The sequence below is a fragment of the Prosopis cineraria genome, unplaced genomic scaffold (assembly GCF_029017545.1).
Source record: "Prosopis cineraria cultivar Desert tree isolate PC_DT_omini unplaced genomic scaffold, ASM2901754v1 PC11, whole genome shotgun sequence".
Taxonomy (NCBI): domain Eukaryota; kingdom Viridiplantae; phylum Streptophyta; class Magnoliopsida; order Fabales; family Fabaceae; genus Prosopis; species Prosopis cineraria.
This window is the reverse complement of record NW_026555342.1, coordinates 33,453,109-33,470,283: the sequence shown is the minus strand read 5'-3', so window position 1 is coordinate 33,470,283 and position 17,175 is coordinate 33,453,109. Positions and strand designations below refer to the sequence as shown.

At 32.6% G+C, this 17,175-nt stretch overlaps 2 protein-coding genes across 3 annotated transcripts; both read left to right on the top strand.

Annotated features, from left to right (window-relative positions):
- Positions 1-212: 212 nt before the first annotated feature.
- LOC129284981 (uncharacterized) lies at positions 213-2,122 on the top strand. Of its 2 annotated transcripts, none has more exons than XM_054920509.1 (2): positions 213-301; positions 573-2,122. In XM_054920509.1, exons 1-2 carry the CDS (start codon positions 216-218, stop codon positions 2,083-2,085), a joined length of 1,599 nt encoding a protein of 532 aa, XP_054776484.1. In that variant the 5' UTR covers positions 213-215; the 3' UTR covers positions 2,086-2,122. The 2 variants fall into 2 exon arrangements, with proteins under 2 accessions (XP_054776484.1, XP_054776485.1); XM_054920510.1 differs by having other exon boundaries at positions 252-301; positions 779-2,122.
- Positions 2,123-7,468: 5,346 nt separating this feature from the next.
- LOC129286473 (uncharacterized) lies at positions 7,469-8,116 on the top strand. The gene has a single exon (XM_054922433.1). It carries the CDS (start codon positions 7,469-7,471, stop codon positions 8,114-8,116), a length of 648 nt encoding a protein of 215 aa, XP_054778408.1.
- Positions 8,117-17,175: the final 9,059 nt, after the last annotated feature.

The following is a 17,175-nucleotide window of genomic DNA, read 5'->3' as shown; positions in this document are numbered from 1 at the left end:
TATCTTATATTATATTGAGGATCGATGAGAGCATTGTATATTCTAATTTGATAAGCTTTTCAATAACAATAAAATATGTTTAGTCACGAAAATAATCACAATTTAGAGAGAACCACCCCGCGCATCATTTTAAAAACTTTTGCTTTTTTAAGGAACTCAAACCTGAGTTATAATATATTTTTTAATGTTTTTTATCTTGTTTTTTTAGCATAATAATGAACGGCACAAAAGAAGAAAGTTGTGGCAAGGAACTGACATGGATCGAGTGTATATGGCCAATCATAGAACATCTCTTGACTCGGTAATTATACTTATTTATCTTCTTTACCCAAGATCTCTTGCAAAGCATTTATGATGTAAATTAGCTTCTTTCATTTCAATGATATGACTACAAACATAATTTGGTTCATTTGTCCAACCCACACGGAAAGAAATTATTTGTGCATTACTTCTAGGATTAAATCCTTGAGCAGATTTGCATAAAAAAAATGATTTTTTGACATGAACATAACCATTAATTATATATGATAGGTTTTTCTTAACGTATTTTTCTAACTCACCTCTTTTCGAAGTATAACAAATGGCAATAAAGAAGAAGAAGAATGGAGCAACAATAACAAAAAAGCACATGCTATAAATGAAGATGATGAGGGAAGAGTAATCAAAAGAAGCAATAGCAACACAAAGGTGGAAATCGTATATGATGATGATAATGAGAGAAAAGCAATGAACAATACTGAAGAAGGAAGTAGTAACAACGAGAAGGCACATATTGCAGGTGGTGGTAGTGGGAAAGGAGAAATGGACATTAAAGAACAAGGAAGCATTTACAACAAATGGTCACTAATTGGAGATGATGTCTTGGGCTTCATTCTAAAACACTTGGGCGTCATTGATTACCTTCAAACCCTAGCTGTATGCTATAATTGGAGGTCCATAGCCATTAAATGCATTGCTAACAAACATTGTCTTCCATCACCTGAATTGCCACTTCTTTTTCTTCAAACAATGGAAATGAAAAACCTTCCTTTCTTCGACTTGCCCAGAGGAAGAGTCTTCAACTCCACAGGGTTATCACATGAATTCTTCCATCATTGCTATGGCACAATAAGAGGTTGGATGATCATGGTTGAATCTTTCAACAATTCTTTTGATTATGTTCAAGAAACTGATGTGCGAATCTTCTTCTTCAACCCAATAATGAATGCTAAGGTCTATATACCGTCAAGGTTGAAAGTAAAAAGTAAAATTAGGAATATTGTGGCATCAACAGAGCCCAATGACCCAAACTGTGTTGTGGCATGTCTCTTTCATCGTAGCTATGTGTTTGCATTTAGTTGGATTTCAAATGAGTCGTGGACTATCGTCAAAGAAGATGTATCTACAGCATTGGCGTTCATGCATGCAGAGATTATTGATGGAAAGTTGTATGCTTTGACCAATAACTCACTATTAAACTCTTTGGTTTTTTATGATTTGCAAAAAGAACCCATAAAACCCAAAATTTTAGCAAGGCTTCCTAAAAAAAGATTTCCGATAATAAGAGGGAAAACGGGTCCCGAGGACTTCATTTATGATGGTGATGGTTGTATTCTTAATTCTTGGGAATCTCATGGTGACATTCTTCGGACTCTTGCAATTGATCCTTCATCAGGCGAGTTGTTCCTTACTTATTTGGTTTGCAACTCAATCTTTAGGTTGAAGGAAATGCTTAATGATACGACAGGAAAGGAGTATACTAGTCCACCCAAGATTGTGGATAGCCAAGTGTTCAAGTTGGACATGAGTAAAGAACCTAGATGGATAGAAGTTAAAAACTTGGGAAATCGTATGTTATTCATTGGGTATTGGAAAAGTTTTGTGGTGTCAAATGATGCTCTTCAGTGCCCTAAAGAGTTTATCAAAGGAAATTGTATTTATTTTGCTTATCGTTTTCCATGTGTTAAGGGTATCACGGATGAATGGAAAGGCTTGAGAATTGGAAGGCATCGTAGGATGGATAAAATGGTTGATTACTATACATTTGAAAGATCTAGCTTCACTGAGGTGCCATATCCAATTTGGTTCATACCAAGTCTTTCATGATTCTATAACATCTATTGCTTTATATTTTTTAAATATTATTGAAGGTTTTTTGAGGTTAGTGAAGATGTTATTTGTATTTTTTATGATATTTATTGCTATTATTTTATTAATATTAATCCGATATATTAAAAAAAAAAGGTTGAAGTAGTTGAAGACAAAGATCTTTAAACTGAAATTTTATTTTATTGCTTATACTTATTTATTAATTATCCACTAAAATGTAAATGCATAAACATGTGAATATTTTGCTCCATACTACTCTAGAGATTTTTCTATCATTAAGGAATTAATATCAATGACTAAATTATCCTTAGTTCAAATATCAATTGATTCACAAGTTTTGTTTCAAAATTTACAACTTTTCTTCTTAAAATCACAAGAATTCAACAGCAATTCGCAAGTTTGCATTTGAAAATCTAATATTTCTCAAATGATGCAAATATCAATTATCATTCACAAGTTTTGTTCTAAAATTTAAAACTTTTCTTCTTAGAATCACAAAAATTTAATAACAATTTGCAAATTCACATTTAAAATCCTAATATTCCTTAAGTGTTGCAAATATCAATTATAATTCACAAGTTTTGTTCTAAAATTTTTAACTTTTCTTCTTAAAATCACAAGAATGTAATAGCAATTCATAAGTTTGTATTTGAAATTCTGAACTAAGGACAATTGGTCATTTACATTAATTCCTTAATGATAGAAAAGTTCCTAGGAACTTTAGGAAAATTATGGTATTTCGAGGGTGTGAACACTGTATTTTGCCCGGGCATTTTTTAAATTTAATAATAAATAATCAAAAAATATAAAAATACAAAAATAAAATTTAACCCTTTTTAGGATTATATTATATTTTCAAAAAAAATCAAAAAATCTTGTTTAAATCTTTTAAAAATATCTCAATCATTCAAAAATATTCGAGAATCAACTTTTGAGAGTTAATTTTTGTTATCTTTTTTTCTCTCCTTAATCTTGTTGTTTTTCAAAAAAGAAAGAGAAATATTCTAGTTTAACTCAAAATTAATTTCTTTTTTTTCTTCTCTTCTTTCTTTTCTTTCTTCTTCCTTTTAATCTAGTTCTTGAAGTTAATAAACAAAAAAAAAAGAGTGGAGAGCAGAACGTACATGTTGCATAGGCTGGAGAGGAAATGAGAAAAGAAATGAAATACACACACACACACACATACACACTTTCGGCTATGCAGCAGGAAAAGGAGAAAACAGCAGAACACACGAACACATGAAGAAACCTGAGCTGCAAACATTGAAAGAACCAGAGACACTCAGTTAAGCACAGTAAACAGAAAGCAGAAAGAACACATGAACACAGCAATGTAGAAAGAGACAACAGACACGAAATGCAGAAGAAGCAAAACAGAGCAGAAAGAACAGTAAGCAATCGGAACATGTACGCATATGCTTTCAGCTAGCAGGAGAAAAGAAACAGAACTAAGGACGCACGCACGCACGCAAAAGATGGCACAGCAGAGAAAGGAGATGGGACAACATAGAAAAAATGAGAAGAAATAGAGACAAAAATGTAAAAAAATTAGAGCAGAGACTTCGGCGCACACAAAAAAACGCAGCAAAAAGGAAGAAGTAGAGCAGGAGAGCAATGATTCACCTCTTCCATCCCCTATATAAGACTGAACGTGAAACAGAGACAGGGGGCAATTTTTGTTGAGAAAAGTAAGGAGAAACATACACACAGAAGAAGCAGAAAATAGAACACGAAAGAATCGAAGGCGAAGAGAGAGGTTGAGAGAAAAAGAAACAAAGATGAAGAGAGGAGAAATGGAGTCAGCCGAGAAACCAGCAACGGAGAGTTTTCTAAAAAAAAGAAGAAAGGAGATGGAGAGGAGAAAGAAGAAACAGAGACTGAGAGGAGAAAGAGGAGATTGAGACGTGAAGGAGAATTTTCTAAAAACAAAGAAAATGAAGAAGAGGAAGAAGAGATCAAGATCAGAGAGTGAGAAGTGACAGGAGTAGTGAGACAGATCTGGGACGTCCTATACACACAGGTTCTTGCTTCTGAATCTAAAATACACGTGTTTAATTTCTGTTTATTATTCCAAACAAATAGATTTCATGTTTAAATATTTTGTCCCATATTTTTCAGTTCCCAAATGATTTTCATTATAATTGTCATATTTTTAAAAAAGAGAGTGTGAAAAAGAAGGATAAAGAAATTGCAAATAATAATTTTTGCTTGCTATCATAGCTAAGCTAAATTTGATTTTACGAACAACCTCATTTCAAATAGAGAATTAGTGTAATTATTAAGCAAGGTCTTTAAATATGTTTTAGCATGAAAGGGTGTATTAATATGTATGAGCATGATTTTTTTTATCTCCATTAGTCTTAAGGTCATTTACTTGTCAATAATATTGCTACACTCATATCATATGGCATTCTCCATCACGATTACATGTACGATTTTGTTTATTATGACAAACCTATTTTATAAAAGGAGAGAGAATTTGATTCTTACCCAATTTAAAAAAAAATGAAATGAATAAGAGAAAATTTATCTCTAATCATTTATTTGTCGTGTGAGATTTTAAGAATCTCCGTAGGCATTAGAACGATTTTATACCATGTAAATCAATAAGATTTCGCAGGTATGAGGATCAATCTTATAATAAATATTTAAATCTCATATGAGATTTTAAGAATCTTCGTAGAGACTTAAGTTAATCACATTATCGTGTAGGATAATATATCCCCACAGATATCGTGATTCTCAATTTGTATATATTACATAAGCAAATTTTTGTAAATAAAATAATAAATATTTTTTATGATTTTAATTAATTAAATTAATAAATTTGAATTATAATCACATTTTCTAATTAGATCTTTTAGTCATGTGAGGTTTTTGAAACTCCGTAGACCTTTAAGATAATCGTACTACCGTGTGAGTCAATAAGACTTCACAGGTATAACGATTAAGATTTCTATATAAAAAAATATGTGTTATATAATTACACATTAAAATATATTCAAATTGAATATTATTTAATCATTTTATCGCGTGAGACTTTGAATCTCCACAGATATTCAAGATAATCTCGTATCGTGCAAATCAATGAGGTTTCACAAATATGAGAGTAAAACTTATATGTTAATATGAGTTCTAAAGGCCCACCATTAAATTAACTCTCCTTTTATAATTCAAATTAATAATTTATTTAAGTCTCATGTGAGGTGTCAAGAATCTTCGTAGAGGCTTGAATTAATCACCTCATCATGGGGATAATAAGTCCCCATCATGGGGATAATAAGTCCCCGTAGATGTAGTGATTATCAATTTCTATAATAAATAAATAATTTTTATAAATAATCATATAATACACAATTAAGAAAAATTAATTTATCAAATTGATGTATTTAAATTGTAACCATATTTACTGAATATATCTTTTAGTCATGTGAGATTTTTGAATCTCCGTAGGCTTGTAAGATCATCGTATTATCGTATGAGTTAATAAGACTTTGTAGATATAACTATTAAGTTTTTAAAATATATATATATATATATTATATAATTAATTAATTAAATTTAATTCTTTTATCGTGTGAGATTTTGAAATCTTCGCAGATATTAGGGATAATCATATTACCGTACAAGTTAATAAGGCTTTGCAGGTATGATGATTAAAGTTTCTTTGAAACATGTATATACACAATTAAAATATATTTTTAACACTTAAAATATACATAAGAATATAAATAAATAAATTAAATTGCTAAATTCTTTTATCGTGTGAGATTTCAGAATCTCCGCAGATACTTAAAGCAATTGCATTATCATATGAACTAATAAGGTTCTGCAGGTACTGTGATTAAAATTTTCAATCATAAAACATAAAGAAAAATAATTTTAAACCCTTTCCTTTCTTTATTCCAAAAATTCAAAAATGGAGAAAATAATTAAAATGAAATTACCTTTTGCAATTTAAAACACACATATCAAAATTTCAGAAATCATTTTATTTGCAAAATGGTGAATTATTTCTAATTAATTTCTCTTCAAAAAATGTTTTCACCAACAAACTTTTAAGCCCAAACTACGTGGACTTTGATTCCCATCACAGGATACGTAGGCCTCAGAGTCAGATTTTGAATCAAGTCCGTCCTCCCTCATAAATAAATAAATATTTATCATTTTTATCAAACACATGAATATAAAAGGGATAATTAAAATAATTAAAAGACTATATTAATAGAGCACAGCAAACTTCAGGTAACTGTTCTACCGAACGAGTGTTGTGGGGTGCCTAACACCTTCCCCATACTCAATCGACTCCCGAACCAATTCTCTGATTTTGCAGACCAACCTTATCCTCCATTAATTGGTTTCTCGAGATTTACCTTAAAATCTTGGTGGCTACTCCTCGTTCGATCCAGTTCCTGCCGCGAAGGCCGGGACCTCCGCTTGCACGCCATCCGCGTCGCATTTTTCTGGACACGACAAAGGGATCAAAATATCATTTACATAAGTCAAAATATCATTTTTCCTATTTATAACGCTTAGCTGTAAAAGTATATAAATAATTAAAGTAAAATATATTATAATTGTTCAAAAAAAATTATATGTATATATATATATATATATTAAAGATATGTGTGTTAATAAATTTTTCCTCAATTCCTTTCATAGTATCTAGGACAAAATTATTATATTAGTGTGCTTAGAAGTAGATTAATTACTTGTTGGGTGCTGACCAAAAATAAAAATAGATTACTTATTTGCTTAACAAAATTATACAATAGTGACATTTAAGCAATGGTACTTTCAAAAAAAAAATGCTGTTAAAGCATTGCCAGCGTCATTAAACATTGATAGTGTCATCACTTTTCAATAAAAGTCATCATTGGCACCACTTTTAAAAAGGCATCACTATTATAGAAAGAATATTTCACGCCGGTTAAATTAAACTTTTAACACTGGTTTTAGAATTGGTGTGAAAACAATCAATAAGAAAAGTGTCAATCGTCAAAGTTGAAAAGGACTGGGTTATAAGAACTTTATCTTGAGGACGATGAGCGAGAGAAGTGAGAGAGTGAGTGCGAGTGTGAAAGGGCATGGGTGTTCGATGGGCATAGAAGTCAAGCTGGATGAGAAGGGTGACGAAGGTCTCTCTAAACAAGATGAAGACATGATTGCAAGGAGTACTAGGAAACGATCACCAAAAGTAGAAGTGGAGGAATAGAGGAGCGGATGTGATGATGCTCAGATGAAGGAAGCTAAAGAACCCAGGGCTAAAGAACAAGCTACGAAGACAAAAAGCAATGAACAGGCTAAAACCCGAATCTCTTATAAAGAGAAGCTTCTCGGGGAAGAAAACTAGAATGTTGAGAAAGGATATGATGAACTGATGAAAGAGTGGCTGCAAGAGGAGCAACAGATGATCCCAAAGCTCACGGAAGATCAAAAAGCTATGCTGGATAATTTGCCGCAGATTAATATATCTAATGAGCGCCTGAAGAAGTTATGTATGCCATGGAAGGATGCTGTGATAGTTACAGTATTGGGAAGAAGCATGATGTTGAAGGTGATGCGTGAGAAGATTGAGTGGATTTTGAAATCGTCGAACTTTGAACTCATTGACCTGCTAAATAATTATTTTACCTTTGGATCAGAAGATAAAGCTCTGAGCCAGAAACTACTTTTTGAAGGCCCATGGCTTATACAAGGCCATTATCTTGCAGTACAAAGATGGTCTCCAAATTTCAACCCCTATAGCAACTCGATAGGAAAAATAGCTGTATGGGCGAGGGTTCCTACGCTGCCAACGCATTGTTACTCTGAAGAACTAATGCTAGAATTAGGTAATATGTGTGGGAAGGTGCTGAAGGTTTATATGAATACCTTAGCCTACTGTAAGAACAGGGGAACTATGATGGAGCGAGGACATTTTGCTAGAGTTAGCGTTGAGGTGGACTTGAATCAGCGACTAAAATCCAAATTTGTTATCAGAAATAGAATTTACAAAGTTGAGTATGAAGGTCTGGATGTAGTATGATTCCATTGCGGAAAGTATGGTCATAGAAAGCAAGAGTGCTCCCTCTTGCAAAAAGAAAAATCTCAGGAACAAGGCTCATTGGAAAAGATGGAAGATCAACCGAAGATGGCAGGAAACCAAAAAGCTAATCAACCACTTGTTAATGACCCTCTCGTTACTCTCGAGGAGGACCTAGGAGGATGGATGCTAGCTAAAAGGACTTTCAAACAACCGTACGTGAAAATGGATAATAGAGGGCCAAAACAGATTACACAACCTATGAGGTTAATAAATTCTTCCTCAATTGCTTTCATAATATCTAGGACAAAATTATTATATTAGTATGCTTAGAATTAGATTAATTACTTGTTGGGTGATGACCAAAAATAAAAATAGATTACTTACTTGCTTAAAAAAAATTATATAGTAGTGACATTTATGCAATGATACTTTAAAAAAAAAAAATCTCAAAAAAATGCTGTCAAAGCATTGCCAGTGTCATTAAACATTGACAGTGTCAGCACTTTTCAATAATAGTCATCATTGGCACCACTTTTAAAAAGGCATCACTATTATGGAAAGAACGTGTCATGCCGGTTAAAATTAACTTTTTAACACTGGTTCTATAATTGGTGTGAAAACAATCAATAAGAAAAGTATCAATAGTCGAAGTTGAAAAGGATTGCATTGAAATCTCATTTTGATAAAAAGAGAAAATATTTAATGCATTTTTAATGCTGGTTGTGTACATAGCCAGTGTGAAGAGTGGACATTTAACGCTGATTATGATCATATATAACAGGTGTTAAAAGTGTACACATTTCACACTGATTATGAATATAACTGGTATGGAAAGGTATGGTTTTTTTTTTTCTTCTTGTTTTTTTTTTTGAAACCATGTTTTTTTTTCCTACTCAACCTTCATATTTACAGAAAATAACTTAGAAATATAGTCAATAGCCAGCCAGAAACTAAAAACCAATCAACTACAACGCATATTTCAACATTTATAATCGAATAACTACAGAACTAATAAAGTAAATACAATGAGCAGGATTTTTAAACACCACAACATGGAAAATTGAACTCACAATTTCACGAGTTCAGAAAAGTAGCTTGCCCATTGAAATCGAATGCCTCTTAATTGCTCATCAGTAAATGAATTGGTTCGAACATCTGTTTGTTAAAAACAGAACAAAACGTCAACTCTGTCAACAAATAAAATAAATAAATCAATAAATAAATAAATAAAACATTCTGGTAAAAAATATAATTTTACCTCTTCAAAAAACTCTGTTATGCCTGAGATGATGATGTTGATCAAGTGTATTATTACACAGTATCCACATGCATTACTTCCCTTCGGTTGTTTATGACTCTGTTGACAAGAACATATAATCAGTATTAAATCAAATGAATAAAATTGATATTATAGCTAGGTCGATAAGGTCATAATCAAACTAGCTGCTAACCTTAAGGCATAACCAAGTCGTTACCTTTAGTTGGGGAGGTTTCCTTTTCTCTTTATGGTTTGGTAAGTTACCATAATCCTGTAATAAAAAACATGCATGGAGTTATACACATATATTATAAAAACTTACCAAGCATAAAGTAAAGAATATTACGAGTTCAATGCATTCTTCACATCCTTTACCAGTTTATAGTGGCTGGTGCACAAAACCACGATGACGTTCTTTTTTGGGCAAATAATCACCAATTGCTAATGGTCTTTGCAAAGTAGTACATAAATTATGTGCAGATTTACAGAATGTGTATATGTATAAAATTAATTAAGTTAAAAACTTTTTCTTACGAATTAAGGTATAGTGCAAAGTAACACTCATGGTTGCTTTCACGTAGCCTTTCCCCAAGGTATATGCACAAGTTTTAGAGTGTATTTGGTTCAACGGGTGAGAAGGAGGGGGGAGGGGAGGATTTTATTGTTACTTTGTTTGGTTTTGTTGGAGGGGAGGAGAGGGGAGGGATTTTTAATGATCCTTTGTTTGGCTCAGGAGGGGAGGAGAGGGGAGGTAATAATTAATTTACTATTATATCTCTATACATTAGTTTAAATTTTTTTAATTTTTTCTTGTAGAAAATAATTTTACACCATAATTTAAATTTCATGATTATTTAAAAATTCACTCTCATACTATCATATTGTTAATATATAAAAACAATTAACCCAATAATTATAATGATAACAATTTGTTATAAGAAATATATAACTAAATATATAATAAAATATGATCAAATGTAACTTTTTTTAAAAAAATCCAATGAGGTCAATTGAGGTTTGGGAGTGAAGCACAATTTGATATGAAAGAGAGTTTTTTAAGTTATGGGTATATTTAGAATATTAAAAAATAAATAAGGGTAAAATAGTAAAAAAAAATAGCTCCCTTTCAAAAAACCCTAATTTGTAGGGGAGCCATATGAGGGGAAGGGAAGGGTTATTTTATTTTCCCTCCCCTCTAAAATTTCTTAACCAAATAAGGAGAGGGGAGTTCTCTCCAAAACTTCCCAACCAAACACACCCTTAGTTTCTTCGGTAGGTTGTTAATAAAATAGCAAAGTATGTAGTAGCATGAATTGGACTTGGACCTAAATAAATAATCAGCTAGAATAGAGAGCATAAGATAGACCTACCAAGATTGTTATCACATATTAAAAACACTACTACATAAAAGAAAATATACAACGGTTATTTTCCTTACTATTTAACGATTATGAACCGTTGAGTAAGCTAGCGCTGAATATTCTATGACCATTTATTCAACAATTTTTAACTATTAAATATTTTTCATTTATTTAACAGTTTTTATTTTAAAATTGTTGCATAACTTTTTGGAATTTGAAAATGAGAAATTGTGAGAGATAATATTCAACGATTTTGGACTAAAAACCATTGAATATTTTCCTCTCATTCAACAATTATTCACTAATAACCATTGAATATATATACTTATTCAGTGGTTGTATGATGAAACTGTTGAATAGTTTTTAATCATATTAAACAGTTTTCTCTCATAACTATTGAATATTATGACCTAATTTTTTTCATTATCCACCCTGCATTTCTAGCAATCTCCCAGCATTGTAAATTACAAAACGATATTCTAGCACCCAGACACAAATTCCGGCTAATGATAGTTATATATATACACATATAAATGTACAATGAATTCCTATAAAAAAACTTATATACAACTTGGATTGCTTAAATTAAAGCAACTAGTGGTTAAAACATGAAGCTCCAAATTTCAAAATTTGCCTAAGTTTCCTAATTGTCACTGTTGCTGGCTATTGAAAGTAAACCATGCTTTAAAAATACCGTGTGCTATCTCTTCAAGGACTTCTTCCATTTAATGAGTATACGTGTCACAGTATGTATCCTTGTAGTACTATATGCAACAACAACAACAACAAATTAAAATCATGTTTATTGATAAAAACTAATAAAATAGAATAGGAAGACAATTACATCATTCGGAAGAATTCTAGTTGGAGCTGGTTGGATTATGTCCTTCATGAATTTCATGATAGCGTACCAACAATCCCTGACTTTGTCTACTTGCTTTGGGCACTACAATCATACAATGGATAAAATAACCGAATAGTTAATTAATAATATGGCATGACCTATACAGTGACATTTCTAACATAATTAATGATAAATACATATACTTTGACAACTGTCCATGATGCTGTTGTATCAAATCAATCGCTGCCCTTTACTAGTTATTGAAATTGTTGATCAACATTAGTGCGGGACATGACAATGGCCCTAACATGAAATAGAAAACTTGACATAAGAAATATTCATACACAAAGAACAAATTGCATATATGCAAACAAATTAATTAACTTACTGATTAATCATTTCCACAATATGTGGTCTGTTAGAGGGGTGGCCACTCCGAATAGGGTCAAGGTACCACACCTTTGCTAAAGTTAGATTGATCACAAGTAACATTTTGTGTTCCCTATGACAAAAATTACAATTAAAAAGTATCATATAAATAATTAAATTTTGAATAAATTAAAGTGAAGCACTGTAAAGTAACTTACCCTTCACAATAAGGTACTATGAATATCGTGTTCTTGTCGGCACCATGTTGCTAGAAGTACTTTGAAAGCTTCTGAGATATTTTCAGTCCTTGCTTAGGACTCATTATGTCATGGCCATAAGGAGAGACTATATGAGGACTGACAAATATAATCCTTCGTGCTATATCTATTCTAGCAAGCATGGTAGTGTAGAGGTTCCTTAAATATTGAAATAAATAGAACAATATATGATTAAAGTGTGTGTGTGTGTGTGTGTTTGTGTGTGTAGCTAAATGTTTAATGAAAGGTTTTAGAAACATACCTCACATATAAGTTACATAGAGTAGTGGTAGCCTCTACATGGTTGAATAAATCATCTAACACCTTATTGTTGACTTAGTCAAAAGACTGAGGGAAAGGGAGCAGCACTCTTTCTTGCATCTTAGCATAGCTCTTAAGTAATTGCCAATTTTCATTGGGTGCGATTTGACTTTTAGAGGCTTGAGGCTGAGGGACTTTAGGCATATGGGCTTGAGGGAGAACCGGTGTCTTTTGGGGAAATGTGATGGACTCTTTGGATTTTTCAGTGCTTTTCTTATCCTTTCCCCTCTTCTACTTAGTAGTGAATGCTTTCATAGCCTTTGGTGCTTTCTTTCCCACCGGCTTATCAACAGGCTAATTTTTCCAGCATATAAGATTGTTAGATATCAAATATAAAAAAATGCAAAAGAAGTTAATTTTCAACTATGAGTTTAACAAATATACCTTTAGAGATAGTGCCGAAATATGAAGAAGACGAACCGACCATGCAACAAAGCTAAGCAATACATCTACTACTGTCCTTGCATCCGGAGTGGGGTAAGGTAGATCATAATTAAGGTTCTCAATTGTCTTCAAAGAGACTTTTATTATCCTTCAAGGATGTGTTCATTGTGAAGTATCACTTGCCCAGTAATGTTATATATAGCCCCAGTGCAACCACATGGCCATCTTCTACTAAATAATCAACGTCGATGTCACCCTACACAAATTTAAAAAAAGAAAAAAAATTATGTAATATGAACAATAAAATTAGTATTATATGCAAGATTATAGTAAAATGAATAATAATACCTCAGGTAGGAGCTGAGATGGGATTGTACAACTATCGTTCACACTAGGGCTACTGTCGCCCTGTGGAAGCCCCAACTTATGTGAACTCAATAGGATGTCAATGAGTCTAGATTGTTCTTATATCTCTTGCCTCAACTTTTGAACCTCAACAAAAGAAGCAGCCTTTTTACTACGCTTGAATGCATCGCTAAAGTAATATTTTCTTGTGACTCCAAAGCCAATGCCCCGAACACGACTAGGATGGTCAATATTCCCTAATACCTTCTCCAATATATCCTCACCAATAGTTTGAGTGCTTGCTAATGCCTCCTGAGTCAAAGTCTCCTATGAAGCAGAACAAAGAAAAGTGAATAAGTAAAAACTAATAACATTATATCTATATATCATTAACACTGGCTATTGTTTCGACAATCGCTTTTGTTTTTGGGTTGTCAATATTACCTACTTTATTTTTTCGAGCCTCGGCCCAAATCTTGCCACAAGATATAGAACCCTCCAATACTTGCTCTTTCTTAATCAAGCCTTTTTTCAACTCCTGCATATCGCTTACGTCCAACCTTATATGTATATTCATTCTTCTTCACCAACTCTTTATTTTTTGCGCTTAATGCCTTTGAAAAAACACAAAAAATGACAAGTCAATTAATATAAATAGGAGGTGACAACAAAAGCAACAATAGATTAAATAAAATAACATTAATATTACCTTGAACTCTGAACTACAGCGTGAGTTGACAAAAGCTTTTCATTAATCATCACTTACAATTCTCAAAATGAGGGAAGGAACTGCATCTTTGATACCCTCTATGTCAAGGTTTGCCAAAAATTTGCGAGTAACAAAACTTTTAAAAGATCTTAAGGCTATCCTAACTTTTTGTAGAACAAACTTCTTACGTCTCTCCTCGATCTCAAATCCTGACTGCAAGATGAACATGTTAATTTAAACAAACGATTACAAAATATTAAGTTTTAAAAAATAAGCAAAGTCATAGTATCTTACTGTTAAAGTTCTCTACACTGCATTCTTCATTGCTGGAGTTGCATTATTTTAAGATTTTAAAGTAATAGGCATTGAGGACTTCACTGCCATACCAATATAACTAATAAAGTTATGACTATCAACTACTTGATTCTTATTGTTCCACTTGACAGTAAATTTTCTTCCTTCATTTCTTGCTTTAGTGACTTCCTCCATCACAACCAACCCTCTCCTCAATTGTTCTTCCTACCTATCAAGGTCAGCCTTCTTCTTAGCTGGGTTATCATGCTGCCTACTTGGACTACTGGATCTAGAGCCAGTGTCAAGATGATCATGCTCAGTAGTTATTTACCTATGAAGGCAATAATAATCAAGATTAATTAAATAAAAAAGAATAAGTTAAAAAAACAAATCAAAAAAATAACAACAATGCGTGCACTTTCTTTAATAAGTCAACAATAACATAACTACCTATTTATGTTGTTCTTTTTTTTCTCTTGTTTTAACTACTTTTTAACTAATTTCTTCTTCACTTTAACAACCTTCTTCTTTTATTGAATTGATGTCCCCCTCTTAGAAATCTAAATTCCTTCATTATGATCATATCTTTTGTGGAAAGCATTATCTTCAATACTGTCTACACCATCATCATTTTCAAATGATGTCCTATGAAATGGATCAATTTCAACCTCATCATTTCTTTGACTTTACTCATTTTCTACATCTTCCATTTCTTCAACTTCCTTGTTACTCCACAAAACAATAAACCATTTCTTATCAGCTAGATCATGGACATAAAAAACTTGTTTAGCTTGAGAAGAAAAATGAAAGGATCCTTTGTGAACCCTTCCTTATTCAGATTCATCCTAATTAACTCAGAGTGATTGACATCTACCCTATTCTTATATTCAACCCACTTGCAATCGAAGACTGGAACTCAAAAGGAGATATAATCTAACTCCTAAATGTGCTCAATTACCCCGAAGTAATGCATTTTTGCGTAAATAGGTTTTTTATCTTTCGCACTGGAAATGTGCATGCTATCACCTATGGTGGATACACCACTATTTTGCATTGTATTTCGATCATCATGCTCCTTTATGTAGTACTTGTACCCATTGCTAGTATAGCTAGTATAAGAGAAGACATGTTTGCTCGAACCTTATGCCAGCCATTTTAATCTATCAAGAACTAAATTAGGATCGGCATTGTAGTTCCCTTCGATATGCTCTTTCAACCAGCAAATGAACTATTTATTATGCAGTTTGATGATCTAACTCTCTAATTGATGAAAATGCTGCCTTTTTAACTCTGCCTTATGAATTTTTACATACTCATCAATTTCTAGAGAGTTGTACAGCACAAAAAGGTGTACTTTTTCCCATTGGTCACTTGAGATAGTCACAACTTTTCTTCCCGTTGTTCGTTCTATAGCTTCATCATCAACATCCCTTGAATTCTTTAAGTATTGATCGTAAAAATGAATAGCCTCTTCGTTAATATATCGTTCAATAATACAACCTTCTGGTCGACTCTGACTTTTCACACCCCTTTCAATACTTTCATATTATGCTCAAAAGGGTACATCTAACTCAAATAACCAGGGCTGTATAATTGTGCCTCCCTAACCAAGCGAATTGTTAAGTGGACCATGATATCAAAAAATGCAGGGGGAAAAACATCTCCAACTCACATAATATTTGTACAATTCAACTTTGCAACTTCGGCAACTTGTTAGGATTAATTACTTTACTACAGAGGCACCTAAAGAAGTAACATAACTTTATGATTGTACATCGCACATTATCAGGTAAAATACCACATATAGCAACTGAAATAAAATTCTCCATTAAAATATAGCAATTATGAGTCTTTAAACCCTTTAACTTTAGGTTCTTTATTGAGACAAGGTTTCTAACATTTGAAGAGTAGCCATCTGGAACCTTGATTGTAGCAAGAAACCCACATAAACTTTTCTTTTCTTTTCTAGACAGTGTGTGAGCTACTGCTTTAAGAAATGTGTGAGTTCCCTTCTCTTGTGGTGCCAATTCTTCTCTTATGCCTATTTCAACCATGTCTAACCTTACATTGATGCCATCCTGTCTTTCCTGGCATATGAAGCAACATCCAAACAAGACTATCGCACACATTTTTCTCAATATGCATCAAATCAAGGAAGTGTCACACATTCAAGGTCTTCTAATATGACAACTTAAAGACAATTGATCTTTTCTTCCACCCTCTTGTTCCAACATGCTTCGCAAATAGTTTACCAAATTTAATATCAAGGTCTTTTACCTTTTCAAATAATTCCTAACCAGTCAATTGCTTTGGTGGCCTCTCTTCTTTTATTTTTCCATCAAAAGACTTTTTTTACCAACGATATCGATGTTTGTCACCCAACCATCTACGATACCCAAGGTACACGTTCTTCATACCATGTTGCAATCTCATTAAATGTGTTCCCTCTTCACAAATGGGATATCCAAGTTGTCCTTTAATACTATACCCTGATAGATTACCATACGCTAGAAAGTCATTGATTGTACCAAAAAGTATGGCTCTCAAATTGAATATCTCTTCTCTGTAGGCATCATATACCTCTACACCTATCTCCCATAATAGCTTCAAGTCTTCAATCAATGGTTCTAAATAAACATCTATGTCATTCCCAAGTTGCTTGGGCCCTAATATTAGTAAGGATAGCATTATATACTTTCGCTTTATGCAAAGCTAGAGAGGAAGGTTATAAATGACCATCATCACAAGCCATGTAATAAGTACCACTCTACATACCATGTGGGTTCATCCCATTAGTAGATAGTGGGGTGTAGGTTCCTATCTTCTTTTTCGAACTCAAGGTACTTCCGATCAAACCTTATCCATTCAGGAGAATCAGTTGGATGCTATCTTATCATCTTTAATCCTTCCATCTGCA

Excerpts from the sequence above, each read along its gene's own strand:
- LOC129286473 (XM_054922433.1), top strand. The coding sequence starts at position 7,469 with ATGAAAGAGTGGCTGCAAGAGGAGCAACAGATGATCCCAAAGCTCACG.
- LOC129284981 (XM_054920509.1), top strand. The coding sequence starts at position 216 with ATGAACGGCACAAAAGAAGAAAGTTGTGGCAAGGAACTGACATGGATC. Across the intron at positions 302-572 it reads ATAGAACATCTCTTGACTCG|TATAACAAATGGCAATAAAG; the intron begins GTAATTATACTT and ends CTCTTTTCGAAG.